At 63.4% G+C, this 10,654-nt stretch overlaps 2 protein-coding genes across 7 annotated transcripts in view; one reads left to right on the top strand and one right to left on the bottom strand.

Annotated features, from left to right (window-relative positions):
• The first annotated feature begins 702 nt into the window (after nucleotides 1-702).
• Nucleotides 703-4,061, top strand: IRF7 (interferon regulatory factor 7). Of its 3 annotated transcripts, XM_007983633.3 has the most exons (11): nucleotides 703-978; nucleotides 1,230-1,567; nucleotides 1,653-1,815; nucleotides 1,899-2,112; nucleotides 2,357-2,415; nucleotides 2,492-2,717; nucleotides 2,866-2,952; nucleotides 3,038-3,118; nucleotides 3,191-3,580; nucleotides 3,669-3,787; nucleotides 3,873-4,061. In XM_007983633.3, exons 2-11 carry the CDS (start codon nucleotides 1,548-1,550, stop codon nucleotides 4,026-4,028), a joined length of 1,515 nt encoding a protein of 504 aa, XP_007981824.1. In that variant the 5' UTR covers nucleotides 703-978; nucleotides 1,230-1,547; the 3' UTR covers nucleotides 4,029-4,061. The 3 variants fall into 3 exon arrangements, with proteins under 3 accessions (XP_007981824.1, XP_007981148.1, XP_037854688.1); XM_007982957.3 differs by lacking the exons at nucleotides 703-978; nucleotides 1,230-1,567 and having other exon boundaries at nucleotides 1,574-1,815; nucleotides 2,360-2,415; XM_037998760.2 differs by lacking the exons at nucleotides 703-978; nucleotides 1,230-1,567 and having other exon boundaries at nucleotides 1,574-1,815.
• Nucleotides 4,062-4,596: 535 nt separating this feature from the next.
• PHRF1 (PHD and ring finger domains 1) overlaps nucleotides 4,597-10,654 on the bottom strand; it is a 39,489-nt gene continuing 33,431 nt past the window's right edge. For all 4 annotated transcript variants that reach the window (XM_037998758.2, XM_037998759.2, XM_073022526.1 and 1 more), the window contains exons 13-18: nucleotides 10,219-10,373; nucleotides 6,760-9,414; nucleotides 6,253-6,404; nucleotides 5,832-6,092; nucleotides 5,510-5,638; nucleotides 4,597-4,944 (exon numbers count right to left, since the gene is read on the bottom strand). In XM_037998758.2, coding sequence (XP_037854686.2) covers nucleotides 4,801-4,944; nucleotides 5,510-5,638; nucleotides 5,832-6,092; nucleotides 6,253-6,404; nucleotides 6,760-9,414; nucleotides 10,219-10,373 — 3,496 coding nt within the window. In that variant the 3' untranslated portion in view covers nucleotides 4,597-4,800. The remainder of the gene's footprint in view (nucleotides 4,945-5,509; nucleotides 5,639-5,831; nucleotides 6,093-6,252; nucleotides 6,405-6,759; nucleotides 9,415-10,218; nucleotides 10,374-10,654) is intronic.

Here is a 10,654-nt window from a genome sequence, read left to right as displayed (position 1 = left end):
AGTGATTCTCCCGCCTGAACCTCCCAAGTACCTGGGACTACAGGCCTGCGGCACCACGCCCGGCTAATTTTTGTATTTTTAGTAGAGACTGGGTTTCACCATGTTTGCCAGGCTGGTCTCGAACTCCTGACCTCAAGTGATCGGCCGGCCTTGGCCTCCCAAAGTGCTGGGATTACAGGCAGGAGCCACCGCGCCCGGCCCCATTACCCACTTCTAAAAGCGCAACAAGGTCTGGGCGCGGTGGTTCACGCCTGTAATCCCAGCACTTTGGGAAGCCGAGGCAGGCAGATCAAAGGGTCAGGAGATAGAGACCATCCTGGCTAACACGGTGAAACCCCGTCTCTACTAAAAATACAAAAAGTTAGCCGGGCGAGGTGGCCGGACGCCTGTAATCCCAGCTACTCGGGAAGCTGAGGCAAGAGAATGGTGTGAACCCGGGAGGCGGAGCTTGCAGTGAGCCGAGATCGCATCACTGCACTCCAGCCTGGGCGACAGAGCGAGACTCCGTCTCAAAAAAAAAAAAAAAGAAAGAAAGAAAGAAAGAAAAAAAGCGCAACAAGAAGGGCCTGGTTTTGCCTGGGGTCCGGTTTCGCTTACGTTTGGGGGGTCCCCGCCTTATCCCACTGTGTCCCCCACCTCCGATGACTGTCGGCGCCCCGGCCCCAGGCGTGTAGGGGCTACTTCCCAGAGAAGCGGCTGGACCCTGCAGGGCTGAGCCACACAGGCAGACAGGGCCCACCGCTGCCCCCTCGCCGCCACTCCCTACTCCGCGCTGCCCGGGGCAGGGTTGCGCTGGTCGCATCCAGAGCAGGAACAGGCCGCACGCGCCCTTCCCGGAAACGCCCGCCTGGTCACGTGACCTCCTTGGCTGCACCTGCAGCTCTTTGGGCCCCGCCCCCGGCCCGGACACCATAAAAGCGCCGGCCCTCCGCTTCTCCGCGGTGAGAAACCTCCCGCCCCGGCGACTCTGGCACCCAGGTACTCGGGACCCCGGACCCACGCGGTGCAGCTCCAGGAGTGAGAGACTCACTGGGAGGGGTAGAGCCAAGGGCTGGGGGAGCCTGATGGATGAGGGTCGGGAGGTGAGGGAGGCGGAGGCGGGGCCCGGGGCAGAGGCGGGGGCGGGGTTCCGCGGAGATGGGATCCGGGAGGGTGGAAGCGCCACTGTTTAGGTTTCGCTTTCTCGGAAGCCTGGCCCGCCCCCGACGTGACCTTTCCCGTCTCCGCAGGGTCCGGCCTGCACCGGCCCGGCAGGCCTGGACACTGGTTCAACACGTGTGACTTCACGTGTGCGCGCCAGCCATACCTGCAGTCACACCTGTAGCCCCCTCTGCCAAGAGATCCACACCCAGGCAGCGTCGGTGGCTACGAGCCCTCAGTCCACACCTGTGACCCCCACCACCTGTGACACCTGGCCACACCTGTGGACACCTGTCACACCTGGCCACACGACCTGTGGCCGCGGCCTGGCGTCTGCAGTGACAGGAGCCCTTACCTCCCGTGTTGTAACACCTGACCGCCACCCAACTGCCCCTGCAGAGGGAGCAATGGCCTTGGCTCCTGAGAGGTAAGAGCCCGGCCCACCTTCTCCAGATGCCCGTCCCCGAGCGCCCTGCAGCCGGCCCTGACTCTCCGCGGCCGGGCACCCGCAGGGCGGCCCCACGCGTGCTGTTCGGAGAGTGGCTCCTTGGAGAGATCAGCAGCGGCTGCTATGAGGGGCTGCAGTGGCTGGACGAGGCCCGCACCTGCTTCCGCGTGCCCTGGAAGCACTTCGCGCGCAAGGACCTGAGCGAGGCTGACGCGCGCATCTTCAAGGTGGGACCCCGGCCCCGTCCCGGGTGGGAGGACTCGCCTAGGACCCCGCGGGCCCAGCCCACGTGTTCTCTCCCCCTCTTCAGGCCTGGGCCGTGGCCCGCGGCAGGTGGCCGCCTAGCAGCAGAGGAGGTGACCCGCCGCCCCCCGAGGCTGAGGCTGCGGAGCGCGCCAGCTGGAAAACCAACTTCCGCTGCGCACTGCGCAGCACGCGCCGCTTCGTGATGCTGCGAGATAACTCGGGGGACCCGGCCGACCCGCACAAGGTGTACGCGCTGAGCCCGGAGCTGGGCTGGCGAGGTGAGCGACGCCGGCTGCCAAGCGCGTTGGCATTCGTCCTGCCTGGGGAAAGAACATTCTCTGGATCAGAATTGGGTTTTTAGCAGCCGTTCTGGGAGAGGCTGCCAGCAGGCCCAGGACAGTTGGAGCCGCAATCCCACCTCCTTAGGCCGCAGCACAAGGAAGCTGGTGCGGGTTACGCCAGGCTCTTGTTGCATCTCTCACCCTGGTCTCGGAGCCTAACACCTGCCCCATTCTCCCTCAGAAGGCCCAGGAACGGACCAGACTGAGGCAGAGGCCCCCGCGGCTGTCCGGGCACCGCAGGTAGTCTTCTCTCTGCCTGCCTCTCCTCCTGCCAGGCCGCGGAGCTGCTTATGCTGACCCTGACTTTTCCTTACAGGGCAGGCCCCCAGGGCCATTCCTGGCACACAGAGATGCTGGACTCCAAGCCCCAGGCCCCCTCCCTGCCCCAGCTGGTGACAAGGGGGACCTCCTGCTCCAGGCAGTGCAACAGAGCTGCCTGGCGGACCATCTGCTGACAGCGTCATGGGGGGCAGACCCAGTCCCAGCCCAGGCTCCTGGAGAGGGACAAGAGGGTCTTCCCCTGACTGGGGCCTGTGCTGGAGGTGTGGGCAGTGCCGTGGAGGGGTGTGTGTGTGGGGGGAAGCATGGGAGGGGCCAGTGCGCCTGGACGGACACTTAAGAAGGGGGCTGGGGATTGGGGAGCTGGAGAAGTAGGAAGGGACCACATTCCCACTGACCTCCCCTCCTCAGGTCCAGGGCTCCCTGCTGGGGAGCTGTGCACATGGGCAGTAGAAGCAACCCCTAGCCCCGGGTCCCAGCCTGCAGCACTAATGACAGGTGAGAGGGGTAGGGGCTGGGGGGCCTGGGGCACAGGGAGGGGCTGGGGATGAGGTACCAGCACAGGATTCCCTTCCCGATGCAGGCGAGGCCACGGCCCCAGAGCCCCTGCACCAGGTAGAGCCATACCTGGCACCCTCCCCAAGTGCCTGCACTGCGGTGCAAGGTGAGTGGGTCCTGGGAAGGGGACAGCCTGTCCCTGCCCACCTCCGCCGCTCACAGCTTGGTCTCCACACAGAGCCCAGCCCAGGGGCGCTGGACGTGACCATCATGTACAAGGGCCGCACAGTGCTGCAGAAGGTGGTGGGGCACCCGAGCTGCATGTTCCTGTACGGCCCCCCAGACCCAGCTGTCCGGGCCACAGACCCCCAGCAGGTAGCATTCCCCAGCCCTGCTGAGCTCCCCGACCAGAAGCAGCTGCGCTACACGGAGGAACTGCTGCGGCACGTGGCCCCTGGGCTGCAGCTGGAGCTTCGGGGGCCACAGCTGTGGGCCCGGCGCATGGGCAAGTGCAAGGTGTACTGGGAGGTGGGTGGCCCCCCGGGCTCCGCCAGCCCCTCCACCCCAGCCTGCCTGCTGCCTCGGAACTGCGACACCCCCATCTTTGACTTCAGAGTCTTCTTCCGAGGTCAGTGAGGCTCCTGCCTGGGGGGCTGTCTCCAGGGGCCCCTGGGAGCACGTGTCTGCCAGATACTCAGCAGAGCCCCCTTCTACAGAGCTGGTGGAATTCCGGGCACGGCAGCGCCGCGGCTCCCCATGCTATACCATCTACCTGGGCTTCGGGCAGGACCTGTCAGCCAGGAGGCCCAAGGAGAAGAGCCTGGTCCTGGTGAAGGTGAGATCAGAGCCTCAGGGCCTGGGGAGGGGGAGGGGAGGCCACACGCTGGGTCACTGACACACACCCGATGCCCTCCTGGCAGCTGGAGCCCTGGCTGTGCCGAGTGCACCTGGAGGGCACGCAACGTGAGGGTGTGTCTTCCCTGGATAGCAGCAGCCTCAGCCTCTGTCTGTCCAGCACCAACAGCCTCTATGATGACATTGAGTGCTTGCTCATGGAGCTGGAGCAGCCCGTCTAGAGCCCAGTCTAATAAAGAGACCTCCAGAACACACACTGATGTCTTGGCTGGCGGGGAAATGGGTGCAGGCTGAACACGGGTGAGGCCCAGGGAGGGAGGGGACCTCCCTGCACACCAACTCACTTCTGTCTTCACCACACACATTACATCCAAGCCTTGATTCAAAGAACAAGGCCCTTGAGAGGCAGGTGGCCACCAAAGCCACTCCCACCAGCTGTGCCGAGGGCAGGGACGACATTTTCCCACGCCTGACACCTGTCACCAGCCCTCGGGCTGCCACTGCTGCACCCTGCCTCCAAGAGGCAACTGTGTTGAGTGCAAACTTGAGCAATTATTTACAAGAGCACAACGTAATTGGAAAAGAGAAAGTAAAGATTCCTAATTCACAGGTAGAAGTACACAGCAGCTGCGAAAAGAGAAAGTAAAGAGATTCCTAATTCAGAGGCAGAGGTACACAGCAGCTGCTGGCGGGAGACCACCAGAGATTTATCAAGGACACGCCACCCTACCAGGAGCCCCTCCTGGCCACCAAACGCTTTATCTTCCAAGTATTAAATCAATCAAGAGGTTTCTAAAGATAATCCATTTTTGATAAATTAGAATGGAAACAGTGTATCTATAATATACATACAAAAGTGTCCAGTTTTCAACTGTGAGCAAGACAGGCGCACAGACCAGGTGTCAGCGCAGGAACCTGATGGTGGGCATGCTGGTGCCCCCGTTTCCCACCACTCCCAACAGCTCCCCGGGCAAGGCCCGTGACTGCCTGGCCTCAGCCCTCGGCCCCCTGGGTGGGCGGCTCCTCGCCGGCCTCTGGCTTCTTGTGCCTGCGCATGTGCCTGTACTTATCCACGTACGCCTTCACCAGGTTGGCCACCTTCACGGGGTTGATCTCCCCACTCTTGCTGTGGCAGATCTGGAGAAAGAGGAGCAATCACCAAACGCCCTTTCCCATCCAGATGTTCCAGGCTGGAGCCCAGGGCCGAAGCTGGGGTCCCTCGCCTGCCCTGCTCAGAAGCAGGCCCTGGGTGCGGCACGCAGACAGCGGCAGGGGCTGCCCCACCTGCCCTCCTGGCATGGGAGACCCCCGTCCTGCTCGCTATGCCGCTCACAGGGCCACCGAGGGTCCCACGGTATCGGGGGGAGCAGGGGCTGAGACGTCACCAGGCGCCTGCTCACTCTGGGGGTCTTGTTCTCCCACCTATACGCTGGGCGTGGGCTGGGTAATTTTATATATCGCAAAACACATCTGCACGGGCCTCGCAGGCACTGAGGCACCCTTCTTCCTAACCATCTGCCGGGGCAGCCACAGGCGAACCCGCCTGACCCCAGGCCTGCAAGATGTGGCACCACAGCCACCTGACCTGGCTGGCTGACCTCGGACCTGCATTCGTGGTCACCCCAAAGTCCGTGTTGACGAGACAGCAGCGACGGGCTGCCCGTGACCCCGAGCCCCACACACAGGCTCGCGCACAGCCCACCTTCTGCACGGCCTTGCGCAGGATGTCCTTGTACTCCTCCTTGGTCACCTCCCTCTTCTGGTAGAAGGGCTTGATGGCCAGTTTCACCTCCTCCACAGCACGCTCCTGCATGTGCAGCTTCTTCATGTACTAGAGGGGGACAAATGTGTGACGTGGCCAGGCAGAGGGCCTGGAGTCCCTCTGGCCAGAGGCACTGCGGTTCTGGACACCCTTCCAGTTCCGGAGGCACAGGGACTGGCTTCCACCCCTAAATTCAGCCCCGACAACTTTAGTTTCAAAATAAGACAGGAACGCGGGGAAAGTGGGAGGAGGCAGGACTCACCTCCTCCTTCTTGGTTTTCTCTGCAGCCAGCCTGGGAGCCGGGGTCTTCTCCTCTGAGTTGCTGGCTGCAGTGGCTTGACTGGCTGGCTCTGAGGCTGGGGTCAGGGCAGTGGGCACTGGGGCCAGGGTCTGTGCTGTCCCACAGCCCACTAGCGGCAGGCTCCCCTGCAGGATGAACTGGACCGTGGGCTGGCTGACCAGCGCGCAGGGTGGGATGCTTGAGGGCTGGGCTGGGGCAGGTGGCAGGCCGGGGCTGTAAACCTGGGAAGGACACTCCCGCTGAGCACCGGGCCTTACGGCTGACGGCTGGCAGCTCTGCCCAGGAGCCGTGAGGCCTCAGCCCCAGCCTCATGTGGCGTGTGTGGCACGGGTGGCACGGGTGCCAGGCCACCGCCCACAGCCCACCAGCCCAGGCACCCACCTGAGAGGGGTCTGTGTCTGGGAACCCAGGCTCCGGAAGCACATGACTGGGAAGGGGCAGCTCGGAGAACGCCTGCCTGACCCCTGTGGGGGCCACGTCCTCCACATCCCAGGCTCCTTCTCGGGGCTTCTGTGGCCTGTGAAATAGTGCCCCTGGGGGCCCGACAGACAGGGGGGTGGGTGCTCTGTGCCCGCCCCTGCCCAGAATGCTGTTTCATGGCTGGAAAAATCCAGAAAAGCGCCAGGAGCAAGGACCACAGAGCAGCCCTCAGATCCACCCCCAGCAGCAAGGGAAGGTTGTGAGGTGTGCCAGCTCCTAGACACTGATCCCCCACCATGACCTGCTCTGCCCACCTGCAGGAGACCCCCATGCCCACTATCCCAGTCTTCCCTGGCTCCAGAAGCTCCCTGTGGTGCCCGGGACCCTACTCACTCAGGGTTCCTGTTCTCAACATGGGTTGGATTCACTAGGGGCTCTGTCCTCAGCAGGGGCCGGGGCCCTACTCACGGGGGGCTCTGTCCTCGGCAGGGGCGCTGCTCTCCGACTCCTGCAGGTTCCAGGTGACCCGCTTCACCAGGGCTCTGGACCGCAGCAGGGGGGTCTGCAAAACCACCTCCTCAGGCCGGGCTGCCTCGTGTGCCCTCCCGCTCACGGAGGGGCCGTCTTCCTTCCCCACAGGCGCCACATCCAGGGCACTGGGCGCCTGAGCCTTCTCAGCCGCATCCGGCCTGAGCAAATGTGGCTCCTGGGGGTCCTCTGGCAGGGGTGGGGGCTGTGAAGGGTCTTCATCGTGCATCAGCGACACCTCCCTCTGGATGGCGGCCACGGCCAGGCTGGCTGGGGGCAACGCGGGCTCTGGTGGGAAGTCTCGCTCTGGGGAGGAGTCTGTGCTTTCGGGAGAAGGTGGCGAGCTCATGTCATCGAGCTGGATGAAAACAGCTTCACTTGAGAAATCGTCGAAGACGTGCCCGGCCTCCACGGAGTCGCCATAATCCAGGTCCAGGTCGTCGGGCTCACACTCGGCTGCCACCTCCAGGACAGGGGGCGCCTGCAGGGGGGCCTTGTCTGCCGTAGCCACCTCCACTGAGACATGTGCTTCCCCCAAGGCTGGTGACCTGGTGGGGAGGTCTTCCCGCCCTGGCTCCCCCTGTGCAAGGGGTGCTGGGGAAGCCTCCCTCACAGGCCCCTTCCTCTCTGGTGAATGGGACCGGGGCCTCGGCCGCTTCTCACGGGACCGTGGCCGCCTGTGCTCCCGCGCCTTGCGCTCCGAGCTTGGGGACCGGGACCTCCGCTTCCTCCGGTCTCGGGGCCATGCCACGCTCTCCTTCCTGTCTGGCCTTTCGTGGCTGCGTTCCCGCTGGTGCTTGTGCCTGTGGAGCCTCTCCAGGCTGCTGGTGGGGGAGCACTCCCTTCCCCGAGGCCTGGGCGGCGATCTCCTTTTCTTCTTCTTCCTGCTCTCATAGGGCTCGTAGGAAGAACTGCCGGGGCTCCCCGAGCGTGACCGGGACGTCCTCCGGCTGTGGCCCCAGGGGCCCCGCCTATGCTCCCTGCTCCTGTCCTTGGCTTTCTTCCTCTTAGCTCGTTCTCGGCTGCTGGAGCGGTCGCTGGAGGACCGCCGGCTCTTGGCCTTGGACCGCTGCCTCCTGGAGCGCTCCTCACCCACTGATGGTGACGCTGACTTCGAGCTCCTGTCCCTGGATTCAGAGCGCGTCCCAGAGCGCGTCCGTCGGTGCTCCCTGGCCACCCTCCTCCTCTTGGCCTTCTTCCTGCTGCGGGAGCTGGATGTGGAGCGGGACCGGGAAGGGGGCCTGAGCTCCACCACTCTGTGGGTGGCCGCCTGCGGCATGTCTGGGCTGGGTGGAGCTTCTGGCTGCACGACAGTCACACAGGTCACTGTCCGCTCCTCAGAGCCAAAGAAGGTGCTGCAAGATGCTCCATCCTCCTCGTCCCAGGGCTCCGGCGGGGATGGCCTCCGCACCCTGGCAGCCAGGCCCTGGCTCTCCGCAGGCTCCTCTCGCTCCGTGTCAGAGGCCCCCTCGGCAGCCACTGCACCCCGGAGCTGGGACACAGTGGAGGACGGTCCAAGAGGGGGCTCAGGCTCTGTCCCAAAGATGCTCTCCACTGTGTAGGAGGTGACGCAGCGCACAGCCTGAACCGTCTGGGCCTTCGGGCTTTTGATGGAGATGGTTCGTGTGATCTCAGAGGGCAGGAGGCCAGGGCCAGACCTCTCGGGGCTGCTGCTCGGGGCGCTAGAGTCGGAGCCGGTGGGGTCAGACGGGTCGTAGACTTCACTCCGGAGTGGCTTCGTCTTCTTGATGGAGAAGAGAGGCGAGGGGTTCTCCTTCCTCTGCTCCTTGCTGTCCACGGGCCGGAACGTGTTACAGAAGCCGGGGCTGGAGAGCTGGCTGGAATGGGCCATGTTTCCAGGAATATTGATCCGGAAGCTCTCAAAGGTCGACCCAACCCCTTTCCCTCTTGATGGTCCCAGAGGGGCCATACTGCCATGGGAGCTGGGGGCTGGGGGCCGGGAGCTGCCTGTGTGCGTGCCGGGCTCCCGGGGGACCCTGCTGCTGGCCTCGCTCTCTGCCCGCGTGCCTCGCCCTGGCTGCCCGGCGCCCTCCCTGCCAGTCAGCCGGCTGATGCAGGCGCTGGGGATCTCGATGTTCTGCCCGTGGGCTGGGGCCGCGCCCCATCTGCCGCCAGCGTCCTCTCTCCTGATCTTTGGTATCCTGGGCAGCTCAGAGATGTCTGTTCTTTTGGGCGCGGGTTTCAGGGGAGGCCCTGGCACCGCACTGCGACATGGGGGGTTAGAATCTCTGCTTGAGATCTTAGACGCGGCAGAAGCAAGGGGCAAAGTGTGCTTGTTGGTGCCGTTGAACCGGGGGCTGGGACTCTGTCTGAAGCCAGGCGCGCTCCCATTGGACAAGTTCCGAGCCTGAACCGACCCAGGGGTTGCTGACGAGTCCGGCCTCACAGGTGCGCCCGAGGTGCTGGCGGGGATGCAGGACCTGCCTTGACAGCTTAGCCCTGTGCTCTGTGGCCTGTTTCCTGAGGGGCCTTGGGCTGGGCTCCCTGAGGGCAGTGCTCGGGGCTGCAGGCAGTCCTTAGATCCTTCTTTCCCTCTGGACCGACTGCCTGAGTTTCGCTGAAAAGAAACTGGAGCTAAAAAACAAAAAAGTCAATGGCAATCATTTCCCACCCACTCTTCTTAAATGTCAGTGGTTTAACTTTTATCACAACTGGTTTTCTGTGAGGTCGTGCGCTTTAAACTCCCGTTTGCCTGTTGAGGTGGACACCTCGCCTTTCCACACCCGGAGAGCTGCTTCAACAGCCACTCTGTGGATGACAAAGTACAGTGCCTGAGGCCATTAGGACACGATATTAACCAGGGGCGGGGGCAGTTCCCCAGTAGGACATGTTCTTTTTTTTTTTTTTTTTTTTTTCTGAGACGGAGTCTCGCTCTGTCACCCAGGCTGGAGTGCAGTGGTTGGATCTCAGCTCGCTGCAAGCTCCGCCTCCCGGGTTCACACTATTCTCCCGCCTCAGCCTCCCGAGTAACTGGGACTACAGGCGCCCGCCACCTCACCCAGCTAGTTTTTTGTATTTTTTTTTAGTAAAGACGGGGTTTCACCGTGTTAGCCAGGATGGTCTCGATCTCCTGACCTCGTGATCCGCCCGTCTCGGCCTCCCAAAGTGCTGGGATTACAGGCTTGAGCCACCGTGCCCGGCCAGGACATGTTCTTAACCAGGTACTAGGGGCCGCACTCTGAAGCTGTAGGGCTGGGTAAGAACTCAGAGCTAACTGGGAAACTGCTCAAGAAGGGAAATCAATGGAGAAAAATGGCTGAGGAATAGTCCCCCAACTTCAATTACATCTTCTGTGACTGAGACATGGGCTGAGTGCTGGGAACAGCCTGAGGACCAGCAGCCCACAGAGGAAGGCAGCTGTGGCAGGGAGGTGCTCACCCGCCCTCTTGGCGCTGAGGGAGCCATCACGGTGGATGATGATGTCACTGCTGCCCAGCATCAGGAGGCTCTGGCCCGACAGGATACTGCCCAGCAGGTCAGGCACTGGCTCCTCCTCCAAGTCTGGCTCCGGCACCGCAGCAGGGAGATGCCTCCTGTGGGCACAGACCCAAGGCCCTGCCATCACTGCCTCCCACAGCCTGAGGACCAGCACCCAGGCAGAGCCCTGCGGCAGGCAGGAGCCGGGAAGAGTGGGGCTGGGCGGGGCCTGCGCCTCCCCCCCAGTCCTGGCTCCGGCTGCTGTTCTAAGAGGTGCCCACCAGGGCCTCCCAAAGGGAGGGAGGGAGCTCCAGCTGCTGTTCTAAGAGGTGCCCACCAGGGCCTCCCAGAGGGAGGGAGGGAGCTCCGGCTGCTATTCTAAGAGGTGCCCACCAGG

Source organism: Chlorocebus sabaeus, chromosome 1, assembly GCF_047675955.1.
Source record: "Chlorocebus sabaeus isolate Y175 chromosome 1, mChlSab1.0.hap1, whole genome shotgun sequence".
Classification (NCBI taxonomy): Eukaryota; Metazoa; Chordata; class Mammalia; order Primates; family Cercopithecidae; genus Chlorocebus; species Chlorocebus sabaeus.
Note: the sequence above shows the minus strand (reverse complement) of the source record. Positions and strands in the feature narration are given on the sequence as shown.